The sequence below is a fragment of the Halichoerus grypus genome, chromosome 2, assembly GCF_964656455.1.
Source record: "Halichoerus grypus chromosome 2, mHalGry1.hap1.1, whole genome shotgun sequence".
Taxonomy (NCBI): Eukaryota; Metazoa; Chordata; class Mammalia; order Carnivora; family Phocidae; genus Halichoerus; species Halichoerus grypus.
Window position 1 is genome coordinate 132298284 of NC_135713.1, and position 17553 is coordinate 132315836.

The 17553-nt window shown below is 41.8% G+C and overlaps 1 protein-coding gene across 1 annotated transcript in view; it reads left to right on the top strand.

The window, feature by feature from the left end:
- LOC144381148 (uncharacterized) overlaps positions 1-17553 on the top strand; it is a 638603-nt gene that overhangs the window by 336491 nt on the left and 284559 nt on the right. The window contains exon 4 of the mRNA XM_078067564.1: positions 12680-12765. Within this exon, the coding sequence (XP_077923690.1) occupies positions 12680-12765 (86 nt within the window). The remainder of the gene's footprint in view (positions 1-12679; positions 12766-17553) is intronic.

Genomic DNA, 17553 nt, shown 5'->3' on the forward strand with positions numbered 1-17553 from the left:
TCTAAAAAGCAGCAGTTGAGCTCTTGAGGGGATCCTAAAATAAATTTGTGAATGTTCAATTAATGTAACAAATGCATGTAAAAATCAAAATATTGTTTACAGTGAAAGAAAAGCCTAACCATAGTCATTTTTAATTCAATATTAAAGAGTCTTAAAACCCAGGAAACTTACATTCTAAAACTCTAATAGAAAATATGGACATAGGGTTGGTTTTTCCTTTTCCTAAGTTTACTAGTTCAAGACTAGAAAAACCAAGGTGAGCCCAAAATCTTGCCCCTCATTTTCCTGAGAGTTGAGTCTCTAGACTGTAAGCTTCAAAAGAACATAAGTGTGAGAATCATTACAGTAGATTTATAATATCTCTAGCAGCATGCCTGTCATGAATGAATGAATCTAAACACTTCATTCATACTTGCATTTATATTTGTAAAAAATGTGTGTATGAGTGTGTGTGTGTGTGTGTGTATACCATACTGTGGATGAGTATAGCTGCAGGATTTCTTCCTCTCTGAGGCTAAAGCATTGAAATAGGGGAATAATATTATGAATTCAACTCTGAGGGTGCCAGTATTTGGCCAAGGATGGTGTTGACCCCTTACTCTCTGAATCAGTGACAAATCAAGAATTAAGTTTACTTCTTTAATACAGTGATCCTATTCATCCTATTCATCCTTCTTTACTTTTTGTTCACATAGTAATTTTAGCTGCGGACATCTGTTACAGCCAGAAGGACTTAGCTGGAATCGGGAGGTGGATGTGTGGGTAAACTGTATTTGGTTGCTCAAGTTGAATTACACACCTAGATAGGCATTGCCAAGTAAACTGTCACTCGGGTCAAAAAAAGTAAATCCAGGAGAATGCAGCCAACGTACTGAAAGTGTTACTGAGCATGTCTAAGCAATTTGCAGGTGGAAGACTGTTCCATATATCACAAGCTCATAGGAAAGAAGCTTCCATAGGTATACTCTCTGCACAACAATTGGTGGCCTCCTGAAGGCAGTCAGAACAACTTGGCCTCCAGCTTCCATTCCCAATTTCAGGAGGATGGATGGTTTTTGTCTCCTCTTTCTCATTAACTAGCCGAATATCTTAATTCCCCCTGCACCTTCACAAAGTAAGGCCCAGGAGTGGCTTTAGAGGTCTGACTTGAAAATTAAATCATAACAAAGTCAAAAGAATGAGGGAGTCCATTCAGAGGGCAATCAGACCTTCTATTTGCTTCATTCTAACGTCTCTGTGTATAAATACATCTACTTAGAGATTCCTGTGTTCCCTTCCCATCAGGCCCGGCTTTGACCTAGGACCATGCCTTCTTCCTTGATTGCTTTCTCCTGTGTTGAGAGCTTGCAGTCTTTTGAGATAAAACCAGCAGGGAATTTAAAAATTGGTATGTGAATGTTCATACATATTCAAGTATAGAGCCAAAAAGTAAATATGGTTTTAGCTTTGCTGGCCATACAGCCCCTATCAGAGCTACTCAATTCGACCAGTGTAGAGTGAAAACAGCCGTAAACAATGTCCGTGAATGAGCGTGGCTGTGTTCCAAGAAAACTTAACTGACAAAAACAGTCAGTGGGCCAGAGTCAGCCTATGGGCCACGGGTTGCCAACTCCTGAGCAAGAAGGTTTTAGAAACTAAGAAATTTGGCTTAGTAGGAAGGCAGGTAAGTGGATAGGTAGACATATCATTATGTAAACATATAAAATATGTAGGGGGGGGATTGCACCCTGTTATAAACTGACATAGCCAGTTTAATAGACGTCAAGAGCTGCGTGTGGTTACAGGGAATGAGGTCTCCCACCCTCTGATCACAACCCCTCTCTGAGATTATAATGAAATCAGGTCCCTGACAGAATTCTGCAACACTTAGATTTACTAGCAAGTAGACACAAAAAGTTATGTAATCTGAATAAAGTCCAATCTCTATGTCCTTTTTAGTACTGGAAAAAAAAAACAAACATGAAACAAATGTGATCATTTGACAGCTGTCCGATGCAAATGATCATATATTAGAGTCTGGTGATCGAAATTTTCTAAATCTCCAGTGGGACACAGGATTAATTGACAATCAAGCTTGAGGTACCAATTGAGTTTTGAACTTGTATCCATGCCTGCATTGGGAAAGAGAGGGGGATGTGAAGGCGTTTCTACAATATCTTGGGTCCCACTAAATTTGCCAAAGAGAGCCTGTTTCAGGGATCTCTTTTTGCTAATTAACAACCCACTAACTTCACCAATGAGAAGCAATTCTTAACTTTTATTATGCAAATATTCCTAAACCTCCAGTATAAGTCAGTTCTGAAGAGAGTTGAGGCTCTTAGAGAATCCACCTGTGCCCAGTGAAAGTTTTGATTAAATGCCACCTGACCACCGCTGTCCTGGGAACTCCTGATTAGAACATCTGACTACCTTTCAGATACAGATGGAAATTAACATGCACACATACCACCATCAGACACCAGAACTATCCAATTTTTTTTTAAGTGGCTTGTTCTGTATAGAGTACAACTAGCTGGGCTCTGTTGGAGTTTACCCCCCGGGCAGGAAGTAAAAGTACTCCTCAAAGGGTAGGCTGGAATATGAAAGTGTTCCAGGGAGGAGAAGGTGGTAACCAGGGTAGCAAAAACTGCCGAGAGTCAGGCAGGTTTGGGAAGGGGACAAAGGGGGAATTCCAATCTAGAAGACAGGAACATGGCTTCAGATACACAGAATGAAGATGATGAGGTGCCTGGTTATTCCCAGAAGTCTTTCCCAATAGGATGGATTTGATGGGAACAAATGGGCCAGTAGGCCCAGCAAATCAATCAGGTGGCTGCTTGAGAGACTCAGTGAGACAGGGCATAGCGATCCTGTGTGTTAAGAAATAGAAGGAAGAGGGGCACCTGGGTGGCTCAGTCATGAAGCGTCTGCCGTCAGCTCAGGTCATGATCCCAGGATCCTGGGATCGAACCCCACGTCGGGCTCCCTGCTCAGCAGGGAGCCTGCTTCTCCCTCTCCCACTCCCGCTGCTTGTGTTTCCTCTCTCGCTGTATCTCTCTCTGTCAAATAAATAAATAAATAAAATCTAAAAAAAAAAAAGAAAAGAAATAGAAGAAAAAGAAGCTGACACACACAAGGGGCAGGCACCTGTCCCCAGGTAAGAGAGCAGTGGTAAGAACTGGAAAAAGAGGTTCTTGGTATTTGGTCCGTTGCTTTGTCACTGGGCTAGAAGAGCAAAGAAACTTGCTAAGGCCTTCAGTTTGAGTTCTATGAGCTGGACTTTAACCAGATAGGTGTGCCAAGTTCAGAAAAAAATGTCCAATGACTATAGACTTTAAGATAATTCATTGAATTAAGATTAAAAACAGAGGTTATGCCAGGTAAAATTGGGGTCTCAGTAGCTTTTCCTAGTTTACAAAGACATCTCCAAATCTCTTTTCCCCCCAGATTCCTTCAAATCTGTCTACCGTGTTTAGTATTCTGCTTAGCTCACAGTCAAGGTGAGTCCATGTCTGTAGTATTCTAAAGCTCCTTTCAAAGCGTGTCGACAGCTTCATGTCATTTTGCCAGTCTCAGAAGGGAGTCGGTTGGTCATTTATGGATGGGAGTCCAAAGAGGCAGTTTTCCTTGCATAGGCTGTAACTGGAACTAAGTGAACCCCAGTGTTCCACAAATATTGCAGTTCTAGAAAGGATCCCCAAAGCATTATACAATGCAGTAAAACTCAAGTGCAATGAAAAATTGTGGATATTTTGTTGTGAGTATTTGTAGCTCTCTTTGAAGTGAGTTTAATACAAGTGCCCAAACACACAGGAAGTAAAGAGATCATCACACGATGCATTCTTGAAGTGATGACTTCTTTAAATAAACCTTATCATTAAAAATCTCAAAAATCGACAAGAATAGAAATAATAGTACAATAAACTCCAATGTTCCCAGAACCCAGATCCAATCATTATTCTAGGGTTTGTCACATTTACTTTGTCCATCTTTTTTTTTTTTTTTTTTTGCGGCAGCTGGTGACATATTCGTGACTCCACAAGGGAAGTCAGTGTTTGTCATTATTTAGAATTAGTTTTCCATTTTTCTGAAGGCTTCTTCTAAGAAAGTATGTCAGTATTTTGATTTGTTCAACTACCTTGAATTTCTAGCAACAAGTATTGAACACCCTCTGTGTACCAGGCTCCATGTACTTGAACTTCTGCCTTCAGCTCTTAACATGTGTCAAAGCAGTTCTGGAAATGTCAGACATCTTTCTAGATGTATTTATCTCCCTGCGTACATGGCTTCCCTGCGACAGAGATACAGAAAGTAATCTAGCCAAGTTGTGTAGATAATAATATGCCAGTATATTGGTACTTAATTTCCGTTCAAGAGCATTTGCCTTCTACCACTTTCTTCCAAAGCAATATTGTGTTGTTTTAATATTGTTAAATTAGAATAATAAAAGATATTGCTAATTATTTTTTATTTTGTTTGCATATCATTATAACTGTGCCCCATGCCTATAAAAAAGGAGCTAACAAATAGTTGGAAACTGCAAATGTAACCGCAGTTTGGAATAAAATAATCCCCAGCTCCTTTTAACTGCTTAGGACCTGGTCCAGGATACACGTCGCTGTCTCTGGTGGTTTGCTGCATTTTGAAAGTCATGGCGGCTGGTAGTGCTGGAGTTAAATATCTGTCAGCATCTTCAGTCTGACCTCTTGATTCATGGGTTTATAACTCAGCTGTTTAAATTTGCCCTGAGCCAGAACTTAATATAAAGTTTTCACCTGAGGAACATATGCGTGTCTTTGCGTGTGTGCTAAAGTCCTATGTTTATTTTTCCTCCTTACAGTAAGTTCATCAAAAATATATGTGCATGACCACTTAGCCATTTCAGGGCTGTGTCAAATAATTGAAGAATTTGTTCTAAAGCTGATCGACTTTTACCTGCATAAATAATAGAATTTAAGAAAGCCTTTCCTTGAGAAAGGAGACTCTGCAATTCCTAAGGCCAGGAAATTGGAGACTTTTAAAAATAAAAAAATAAAATAGATTGAAAAAAAGAGAGAGAAAATGGAGCATTGGCTTCTTAGAACTTGAAAATGAGCTCCTACTCATCTAGTCTTTCCCTGTGTCTGTTTACCGTAGGAACATTTTGAAATTTGGTATAATAACATTAAATAACCACAATTGAGACAAACATTCTATAAGGGACTGTTATGGGTTGCCTCTAATGTGGTAATAGATGTCATTTTAGAAATGCAACTGTACTGTCTGGATGAAAGACAGTGACTCCTAACACATTGGTTACAGACAATTGAATATTACAGCCGTCTTCCTCCTGACTTGATGTTATCGTTTTATGGAATGTAACCAGTGTTGGATTGGCATGGAATTCTTATGGGATCAAAGAAAGCTCCCATTCAGAAAACTCTCATGTTCACTATGAAACAGGCAATAAATCTACAAGACTAAAGATGTGCTTGCCTTCAGTACCTTTATGAAAGAACCCTTATATACTCATTTCTGAAATCTGGTGAGTGTCCCCGAGTTCAAGAATGCACTCAACTTCTCTAAGTCCCAGTGTCCTTTTCTGTGTAGTGGGGATTCTAATACCTCACAGAGTGATTATAAAAGGCACAAGGGAAACATACAAGATGCACCTACTTCATTGTTTATTTCCTGCCTCCTAGAAATAGAACTCATTTGCCCCGAATTAAGTTCTCCCTTTGTACCTTGCACTGTTCTGGGCACTATAGAAATAACATAAATTTTACCCTGCAATCTCCTGAATGTAATTACATTCAACCTACATGTTAATGTAAGATGAGTCAATATACTTCCATCATTTAACAACATCGCTCGTCTAGTCCTGAGCTAAGATTTGGCTCCTCATCTATCCAGTTTTATTGTTATTATTATTTCTTAGAGTAGTTTTATCACTTTCTATACAGACGTTGCACATATTTCTTTGAAAGGCAATCCCTGGAAGATCTATAGGTTTTATTTTTATGAACAATGAAGTTTCTTTTTTCTCACTCTAACTACACAGTGTTTGGAATTATCTAGATATTTGTATATTCATCTTGTATTCAGGCACTTTGCTGAGTCTTACAAACTAGGAAGATTTTTCAGGAAATTATTTTGACACTTTAGGTAATAATCCTCTTCTAAAGTACTTACACCATTTATTTTTATTGCATGTCTTATTATGTAGGTCACAACTTCCACAATATAACAAGGAATAATGATAATGGTCAGTGTTGTTATACTCCAGCCTAAAGAGATGCTTCAAGTGCTTAATTAAATATTGTATTAAGTATTGTGTTGGCTAGGGATTAGAAATATATTCTCACATTAAAGACAAATTCTGCTATTCTGTTACTTAAATTTGTGCCCAGACATCACCATTATATAAAACAAGGTATTCTTGAACCTCAGAATGCAGACCCATAAGTGAATGCACCCCTGAAAGAAAAGTGGCCTACCTACCCCCCTCCCAAGAGGCCTTCCCATTTCCTGATTAAAAGAATTTTAAATCTTTTTAGAGGAAACTCTAATGTCTACTTCCACAGAGAGGATGAGATAGGCTTCCAAAGTCCCATATTCTCAAGTGCTAGGGTCTTCTATGCTGAATCACACCAGACATGGCACCCTGTCCAAGCAGGACTCTACCAAACCCATCCAGGAGTCTCCTCACCTGTCTCTTCTCCAGGTGAGTGAAAAGCTCACATTCTTCACTGGATTGCTGGATCCTCACACATATCTCCCCAAAACGGTCTATCATTTTTAGTGCAAGTCCAATTTAAATATGTATCTTAAAATAAAACAGCCCCTAAATTTGAAGATACACATATTTGCGATACTAAAAATAACATTTCAAGGTTCATCTCTACTTTCAGGGTGATGGGCACGTCAAAACTTTTTTCAAGAACAGTATGAGAATCTATGTACCCATATCTACACCATGCCTTACAGCTCCCTCAGCCCTTCTCCCATTTACATATCCTTCTTCTCTTGGCAGATATCACCTTCTAACATTCCACATCATTTCCATATTTATTCTGGCATTTTCTCTCTCCCCCATCAAGATGTGATCTCCACCGGGACAGGAATCTTGTCTGTCTTGTTCACTAATAGATCCCAAAATCTGGAACAATGCTCACCATAAAATAGTCATTCAATATTTTAAATCAGTGAGTGGAAAAAAAAAAACCAGATGCTGATACTTTTGCTAAAACAAAGGAGAGCTTTTATGAAAGGGAATGGATGTTGTCATTTTTAGAAGCAGAAAATTAATAACACTTTTCAAATTATTTCTCTCCAACCTGGAAAGGTAAAATTTTATCTCTTCAGGCACCATTTAAAAAAATATTATAGATGTTTGATGAAAAATACACAATAAGGGAAGTAGTGTTTAATAAAAAAAAAAAAAAGGAATCTGAATAAAAAGACAGAAGTATCAACACTAACCACCACATATGGTGATGAGATGACCGGGAGGCAGAAACCATTCTCACTGGCCCAGAATGATGGCAGCGATGTAATGAGCGCTTCACAAACGTTTACTGAATACACGAGTGAGCAAATAAATGAACAAATGAGTAGCATTCTAATGATGTAAAAAAGTCATGTGTGAGAATGTTCATGGGAATCCTGGAAAGCCAATGCCTTCCCACCAAGAAGTAAACCTTTCAAAGGTGGTTTAGGATCAGAGGTCAGGAGAAGACTTGGGATAATGAAATTGTTCTAGGAAATTCAAATTACCCTAGAGACCTACTAATCACACTCTGAGCCTGAATCCTAATGATGCCTAATGGAAGAAAGAGGCAAAACCAAATCCAGAGTTTCATACCCATTAAACAAACCGGCCATTCTGACAGTGCTCACTTTTCCTTCTTCACCTCCCCGCTCAGCAACCTTGAATTTGAGTGTGACGTGTGTATGAGTCAAGGACAAAACAAGTATTAACTGTGTACTGAGACATACCTGTTTATATGCAAGAGCCTCTATTCTTCCAGGCAAAAATCCCATCTCCTACTCAGCGGCCATCACTGCCCCCCCCCCCCCATATTAGGGTGCCAAATGAAGGCTATTTGGTGATTGTGATTTAGAATTCCTGGCATTTACTACCCAGCTAATTGTAGCTTCCAATTAGTCTTTCCTGAGAAGGAGATGCATTGCTTCCTCACTGATGTGATCTTGTGCTCTGCACAAATTGGTATGCGGAAACAGATTACAGCTTTGTGTTGCTGCAGCATTTTATTGAACTAAATCTGAAATTCAGAAGGGAATTTTCAGCCCTCGTTTTCCTAGTATTGCTTCCACCTTAATTTTGCGATTACTACAAATCGTGCTCGTCAGGAAGGAGTATGAGTCTTCAGGGGGTGCCCTCTGGTTAATTTTCCTGGGACTGCCCTAATGGCTTTGGTATTTCACAGGAATGCACATTTCATCAGATGTAGTCTTTGTGTCCTACACACAGATATATGGACTCCACAACAATTTTATAGCTCTTTCAATACACAGTTTCAAGGGCATTCAAGGTGGGACTCTTTGGGGCACCCGGCTGGCTCAGTCTGTAGAACATGTCACTCTCAATTTCAGGGTCATGAGTTCAAGCCCCACAATGGGCTTGGAGCCTACTTTAAAAAAGAGGGGGTGATCTTTGTTAAGGGAAGAGGAGCTTCATGAGAGGTTTCCTCTTGTTAAGGGACACCAAAACTGTGGTTCTTGGAGTATGGTCCCCAGAAGAGAAGCTTCAGGATCACTTGAGAACTTGTTAATAATACAAATTGTTGGGGCGCATGGGTGGCTCAGTTGTTAAGTGTCTGCCTTTGGCTCAGGTCATGATCCCAGGGTCCTGGGATCGAGCCCCATGTCGGGCTCTGTGCTCAGTGGGAAGTCTGCTTCTCCCTCTCCCACTCCCCCTCCTCGTGTTCCCTCTCTTGCTGTGTCTCTCTCTGTCAAATAAATAAATAAAATCTTAAAAAAAAATAATAATGCAAATTGTCAGGCCACACACCAGGGGTCCTGAATCAGAAACTCGAAAAATGGACCTAGCAATCAGTGCCTTATAAGCCCTGTAGGTGATTCTGATACAAGGCCAAGTTTAAAAACCAAATGTTCAGGGGCGCCTGGGTGGCTCTGTTGGTTTAGCTTCCAGTTCGGTTTAGGCTCAGGTCATGATCTCAGGGTCCTAAGATGGAGCCCTACATATGCCCAACGCGGGGTCTGCTTGAGATTCTCTCTCTTCCTTTCCCTCTGCCCCTCCCCCACCTCTAAAATAAGCAAATAAATCCTAAAAAAAATAAAAACCAAATGTTCAAAGAGATTATTGAGATGTTGTCAAAGACCAATGGTTCTCACACTTCAGTGCATGAGAATTTGGACACTTTGAGAAACCCTGCAGAAAATTTAATCTTTTACTTCCGTGCAATCTGTTGTAGTGTTACTTCATATTGTACTTTCTATGTAAAACAAACAAAGCCTAACAGAACCCTTGCACTCAGTAGGGTTCCATGGTCTCAGAAAATTTTAAATTACAGAACTAAATGGAAAAGTTTAAGAGTTTTTAAGAGGCCAGAGGGAGACTTGCTTCTGTTGCTCTAACTTTGAAAGAAATCTTGAGTAAATTAGATAATCTGGAAATGCACTAGAAGTTTGTATAGCACAGGACATAGATACTTACTTGGTTTTCTGTGAGGCAGTTTGGACTGGAGAGATATTATCTATCCCTTATGGAGAATAACCATAGCGCTAAGGAACTACAAAGAATAAAGAATCAGAGATTTAAAAGATGACCCTCACTACCATCCTGTGACTAACATTTATGGTGAACACATTTTTAACCTCCCAGAAATCTGTTTCTCCTCCATAAAATTAGTTTAACAAGTATGCATTGAATAGTCTGTGCAAAACACCAAACTTTATGTTGCTGAAGAGATGGAGATGAATTAGACATTTTCCCAGTGAAAGACATGCATGCAAATAGTTAAAGTAGATGGTAGAAAGTGACAGTGTCACTGAGGAATGCACCATAAATACTATGAAGTGATGGTTCCTGTCACTACATCTTAATGATTCTTCCATTATCTGGGCGCTGGGCTTGATCATTAGACTCATCTTCTCCTTCCTCCTTGATTTCTACTAGTGCCTCAGAGTTTTATTGATCTTCCCTTTGACATTTCTCTCAGCGTGGTCTCCTCTCTCCTCCACAGCCTCGGGTCCTTCTCAGAACTTGTCACTTCCATCCACAATTTCTGCAGTAGCCCTACATCACTCTCGATGCCTGCCATCTTCTTTCTAAGACATCCCACGGCCCGTTACCAGAATCATCTCTAGCATGCTTTTATTCTCCTGCCTCAACTCTGCCTTTCTTTATCAGTTCCTGCTGAAACTGCTCTAGGCATTCAGGAATCCTCAGGAATCACCTCTCTCTCCCACGAGCCTCCATCTGCCTCTCCTTCCCAGCACTGCTCCTCAGGGTGGCTAGACCTGGTCCTCGCCTGTCTCGCAAACATACTGCATGCATCAAAGCTGTGAGCCTTTGCCGATGCTTCCCTAGTCTCTTGCGAGATCCTGCCCCACCTTCCACGTTTGGTCCATCCTTCCAGACCACCCCCACCCCAAGGGCTTTCTCAGTTCTCCAATCACAGAGTTTTCTCCTACTCGGAATTTCTGCCACCGGTATCAACAAGGTCATCACAGAGTCCTCGTTCTTCACTGTTTTTAGAGCCTACAGATGTCTCTCTTTGGAGGGGAGGGATTAGGTCTTTTACTTTTGAATTTCTTCCTTCCTGCTGTGCCCATTGCTCTGCTGTTAGTCATGCACACTCTCGGTTGCTCACACACAGAGTCAGTGCAAGGAGCACAGCAGAAGCTCAGGAAATGTTTGGTGGATGAGTTAAGTAAAGCAATAGACATCTGTTGCTTTCTTTTTGCCAGACTGGCATGCATTCACCCTCCTGATTTCCAAGCTCTCTTTCCTTATGGTTCTGGTGTTGCTAGGAAATGTGGCCCCGGCCTGGCTAACTGCAATTCCGGATTCACTGGCCAGCCGTACTCACTCATGGGTGATGAAGTGGCTCAAGTCAGGCCAAGGAGACTCAACAGACCAATGAGACTCAACTTAGAGCCTTTGTCATAACTGCAGGATTAAAGAAACTCTACCTATTATTCTTGAAGTTAATTGGATACTTATCTAGAAACACTGGCAGACATCTTTGTAGAGAAAGCCAGCCTCTGAAAAATATCAACCCCGAGGAAAGAGAAATGGAGAGATGGGGAAACACTGTTTCCTAATGCCATGCTGCTCACCTGAATTCAACTGTGCTGAAAGCCGGTGCCATCAACTTTTCATAAGCCAGTAAAAACCTTGTTTTCCTTAAGCTAGTTTGATTTGGTTTCTATCGTTTACTGTCAAGAGAGATGGACGAATTTGAATAAAAATAATAAAAGCTGGCACACTGTGCTAAGTACTTAGAGTAAAAAAGGAACTCAATCTTTTAATAAAAGACCTTTTCTAAATAATTGTGGTGAGTCAATAATGGTGGGTGATTTTTTTTTTTTTTCTGGTTGAAATAAGATAACGATAGCAAACTTTGTATACCAGACAATATTACCCATCTCTCATGATGGATTTTCTAATCCTAAAATGTGTGGGAAAGTGTTGGAGAAAATGTCATAAACTACATCTGTAGCTACTGAGCTGTAAGTGTTTTAGAGCACTTGCAGCTGCCAATCACATCTTTACTCCATGTAATAAGACCATTTAATTCATAAAAGAGTTGTATGGGTATTCCTTATGGAATATGTATTTCCACAGTTCAATTTTTTTCTGAATATAATTAATCCATTAAGTATGTGACAGTTAATATATATTATCTTTTAAAAAGCAATGGAAATGGGGCACCTGGGTGGCTCAGTCTTTAAGCGTCTGCCTTCGGCTTAGGTCAAATGGGATTGAGCCCCACATCAGGCTCCCTGCTCAGTGGGAGCCTGCTTTTCCCTCAGCCTGCCACTCCCCTTGCTTGTGTGTGCACTCTCTCTCTCTCTGGCAAATAAAATCTTAAAAAAAAAAAAAAGCATTAGAAATATTTGACAAAAAATATATTTTCAAAATATAGTGGAACTAAAATAAGATTTTGGATATAAATATAGATTTAGGATCTTCTGATCTAAAAGCCAGAGCCAAGCATCTTTTATAAGAGATTGAACCTAGAACTAGTACATACACACAGATACAAACTTGTAAGATTTATAAGGAGTGTTTTGGCTCACTGGAAGGCTTGGATCCCTGCTATATTTATTGCTATAAGTACTTTTAGACTTGGGTTCTATGTGTAATCTCCTTAAATGTGATTACTTTATGCATGTGGACATGTGGTGTAAATGGGAACAAAGCAAAGCTGTGGCTGGGATTTTAAGGTCATAAAATAAAGTATTTTTGCAGAAAAAAAGTATTGATAAAATGCCTTTAAGTCATGCTCAGGGAACTACCAGAGTTTTGTTTTTTAGCTCTTTTCAACAATGGCTTACTAACTGAAAAAATTCCATGTTTGTCATATTACAACTATTTGGTTTGCCAACTGTCATCTTTTTGCCTACTGCAAACTTTTGTTTGCCTAGTGTCATCTACACCGTTAAGTTTGAAACTTGGGGTCAGTTCACTTGTCCCTTATTCAAGAAAAAAATGTATCTCCTCTGTTAGGACACAGTTTCTGATTCTTGAGGAAGTCTACGCCTGGGGAGCCCCAAGTCAGCATGATGAGAGAAGCCCTCTTCCATCATCAACAGGTACCCATACCCAGACTTGTAAAAAGAACAAGAAAATAGAAACCAAAGAAGGGAGGGAAGAAAGGGCGAGGAGAGAGATGAGGAACGGAGAGCATTTTGCTGTGATACAATAGGGAGAGAACCCTGGCTGGCGCAAAGTCCTTCCCTGGGCTGATGGTGGGCTTGCATACCCCTGCCCGTCTGTGTGTCTCCCCTTCTCCCCGGCGACCAGTAGAAGCATCACTTGTGGGGGGGCGGAGCAAGATGGCGGAGGAGTAGGAGACCTGGATTTCGTCTGGTCTCAGGAATTCAGCTGGATAGGGATCAAACCATTCTGAACACCTACAAACTCAACAGGAGATCGAAGAAAAGAATAGCAACAACTCTCTGCACAGAAAAGCGACCACTTTCTGGAAGGTAGGACGTGCGGAGAAGTGAATCCGAGGCGATATTCGGGAGGATAGACGGCGGGGGAGGGGCCTCCGGCGGCCGCTTCTGGCAAGTGATAGAGCCGCGGAGCACAAAATCGGAACTTTTAGAAGTCTGCTCCGCTGAGGGACGTCACTCTGGTGGCTAAGCGGGGGGTGGAACCCTCGTGGGGCAGTGTGGTCTCAGGACCCTCGGGGTCACAGAAAGTCCGGGGGTGCCTGAGTGCGGCAGAGCTCCCAGGTATCGGAGCAGGGAAGCCGGCTGCAGAGACGGAGCCGAGGCGCGGGCTCTCAGCTCGGGGTTGCCATAAACTGTGATCCGCGGCACAGTCGGGCCACTGCTCCTCCAGCAGGGACCCAACAAGCGGCAGATCTGGGGAGACTCACCTTCTTCCCCCGGGAGGAGAGGTGCGGGAGCGCACCGCAGGGATCTGCTGGGTTTGGAGACTCCACACGGGGTCGGGTGCCGGAGATAGAAACGCGTGGTCACAGGCCAGGTGAGCACGGAGTGCGGCCGGAGACCGGGGAGACGGGAGTGACTGACTGCTTTCCTCTGGGGGCTCGCTGAGGAGCGGGACCCCGAGTTCTCGGCTCCTCCGGGGCGGAGACTGGGAGGCCGCCATTTTCACTCTCCGCCTCCAAAGCTGTACGGAAAGCTTGCAGGGAACAAAAGCTCCGGAGAGCAAACCCGAGCAGATTACTTAGCCCGGACCGGCAAGGGAGGGGCAATTCTGCCTCCGGCAAAGACATTTGGGAACCACTGCAACAGGCCCCTCCCCCAGAAGATCAGCGAGAACAGCCAGCCAAGACCAGGTTTACCGATCAATGAGAACGGCAGAACTCCAGCGCTAGGGGAATACTGCACATAGAATCCATGGCTTTTTTACCATGATTCTTTAGTCTTTCAAAGTTAATTTTTTTTTTTTTGAATTTTTCTTTTTCCCTTTTTCAACCAACATCTTATCAATCCCTTTTTTAAAAAACATTTTTATTTTTCATTTTTAGAGTCATGTTCTATCCCTTCATAGTAGTTACCCTTATTTTTGGCATATTGTTCTCTCTTTAAAATTTTGAGATACAGTTTCTTCTAACAGATCAAAATATACCCTAAATCTCTAGTGTATGGCTTTGTTCTAGTCTCCTGCCTGATCACATTCTCTCCCTTTTTTTTTCTTTTTTTTTTTAAATCCTCTTCTTTCTTTTTTCAACCAACTTCTTATCTTATCAGTTCCTTTTACAAAGTCTTTTATAATTATCATCTTTACAGTCATAGTCCATCCCTTCATCGTATTAACCCTTATTTTTGTACATATCTAAGTTTTTCTTACTTTAAAATTTGGGGAGGCACTTTCTTCTAATAGACCAAAATACACCCCAAATCTAGTGTGTGGCACTGATCTATGCACCAGCCTGATCATATTCTGTTTTTTTTTTTATTTGTTCTGTTTTTGTTTGTTTTTATCTTTTTCTTTTTCTTTTTTTCTCTTTTTCCTTGTTCTTTCTTTCCCTTTCTTTTCCTCCAGTTTCAGGTCTTCTCTGATTTGTTTAGAGTATATTTTCTGGGGACGTTGTTACCCTGTTAGCATTTTGTTCTCTCATTCATCTATTCTCCTCTGGACAAAATGACAAGATGGAAAAAAAATCACCTTAACAAAAAGAACAAGAGGCAGTACCGACTGCCAGGGACCTACTCAATATGGACATTAGTACGATGTCAGAACTAGAGTTCAGAATGATGATTTTAAAGATACTAGCTGGGCTTAAAAAAAGCATGGAAGTCATTAGAGAAACACTTTCTGGAGAAATAAAAGCACTAAAATCTAACCAAGTCGAAATCAAAAAGGCTATTAATGAGGTGCAATCAAAAATGGGGGCTCTGCTACGATAAATGAGGCAGAAGAGAGAATTAGCAATACAGAAGACCAAATGATGGAAAATAAAGAAGCTGAGAAAAAGAGAGATAAACAACTACTGGATCACGAGGGCTAGAATTCGAGAGATAAGCGATACCATAACACGAAACAACATTAGAATAATTGGGATCCCAGAAGTAGAAGAAAGAGAGAGAGGGGCAGAAGGTATATTGGAGCAAATTATAGCAGAGAACTTCCCTAATTTGGAGAAGGAAACAGGCATCAAAATCCAGGAGGCACAGAGAACCCCTCTCAAAATCAATAAAAATAGGTCAACACCCCGACATCTAATAGTAAAACTTATGAGTCTCAGAGACAGAGAAAATCCTGAAAGCAGCTCAGGACAAGAGATATGTAACCTACAATGGTAGAAACATTAGATTGGCAACAGACCTATCCACAGAGACCTGGCAGGCCAGAAAGGACTGGCGTGATATGTTCAGAGCACTAAATGAGAAAAATATGCAGCCAAGAATACTATATCCAGCTAGGCTGTCATTGAAAATAGAAGGAGAGATAAAAAGCTTCTAGGACAAACAAAAACTAAAGGAATTTGCAAACACGAAACCAACCCTACAAGAAATATTGAAAGGGCTCCTCAAAGCAAAGAGAGAGCCTAAAAGCAACATAGACCAGAAAGGAACACAGACAATATACAATAACAGTCACCTTACAGTCAATACAATAGTTACCCTGAATGTAAATGGGCTAAATGCCCCAATCAAAAGACACAGGCTATCAGATTGGATAAAAAAACAAGACCCATCGATATGCTGTCTGCAAGAGACTCATTTTAGAACCAAACACCCCCAGATTGAAAGTGAGGGGGTGGAAAACCATTTACCATGCTAATGGACACCAAAAGAAAGCTGGGATGGCAATCCTTATATCAGGGAAATTAGATTTTAAACCAAAGACTGTAATAAGAGATGAGGAAGGACACTATATCCTACTTAAAGGGTCTATCCAACAAGAAGATCTAACAATTGTAAATATCTATGCCCCTAACATGGGAGCAGCCAATTATATAAGGCAATTAATAACAAAAGCAAAGAAACACATCGACAATACAATAATAGTGGGGGACTTTAACACCTCCCTCACTGAAATGGACAGATCACCTAAGCAAAAGATCAACAAGGAAATAAAGACTTTAAATGAGGCACTGGACCAGAGCAAGATGGCGGAGGAGTAGGAGACCTGGATTTCGTCTCCTCTCAGGAATTCAGCTGGATAGGGATCAAACCATTCTGAACACCTACAAACTCAACAGGAGATCGAAGAAAAGAATAGCAACAACTCTCTGAACAGAAAAGCGACCACTTTCTGGAAGGTAGGACGAGCGGAGAAGTGAATCCGAGGCGATATTCGGGAGGATAGACGGCGGGGGAGGGGCCTCCGGCGGCCGCTTCTGGCAAGTGATAGAGCCGCGGAGCACAAAATCGGAACTTTTAGAAGTCTGCTCCGCTGAGGGACGTCACTCTGGTGGCGAAGTGGGGGGTGGAACCCTCGCGGGACAGTGTGGTCTCAGGACCCTCGGGGTCACAGAAAGACCGGGGGTGCCTGAGTGCGGCAGAGCTCCCAGGTATCGGAGCAGGGAAGCCGGCTGCAGAGACGGAGCCCAGGCGCGGGCTCTCAGCTCGGGGTTGCTATAAACCGTGATCCGCGGCACAGTCGGGTCACTGCTCCTCCAGCAGGGACCCAACAAGCGGCAGATCCGGGGAGACTCACCTACTTCCCCCGGGAGGAGAGGTGCGGGAGCGCACCGCGGGGATCTGCTGGGTTTGGAGACTCCACCCGGGGTCGGATGCCAGATAGAAAGGCGCGGTCACAGGCCGGGTGAGCGTGGAGTGTGGCCGGAGACCGGGGAGACGGGAGTGACTGACTGCTTTTCTCTGGGGGCTCGCTGAGGAGCGGGACCCCGAGTTCTCGGCTCCGCCGGGGCGGAGACTGGGAGGCCGCCATTTTCACTCTCCGCCTCCAAAGCTGTACGGAAAGCTTGCAGGGAACAAAAGCTCCGGAGAGCAAACCCGAGCAGATTACTTAGCCCGGACCGGCAAGGGCGGGGCAATTTTGCCTCCGGCAAAGACATTTGGGAACCACGGCAACAGGCCCCTCCCCCAGAAGATCAGCGAGAACAGCCAGCCAAGACCAAGTTTACCGATCAATGAGAACGGCAGAACTCCAGCGCTAGGGGAATACTGCACATAGAATTCATGGCTTTTTTACCATGATTCTTTAGTCTTTCAAAGTTAATTATTTTTTTTAACTGTCTTTTTTTCTTTTTTCCTTTTTTCTTTTTTTTTTGAATTTTTCTTTTTCCCTTTTTCAACCAACATCTTATCAATCCCTTTTTTAATAAAAAACATTTTTATTTTTCATTTTTAAAGTCATATTCTATCCCTTCATAGTAGTTACCCGTATTTTTGGCATATATATATAAGTTGTTCTCTCTTTAAAATCTTGAG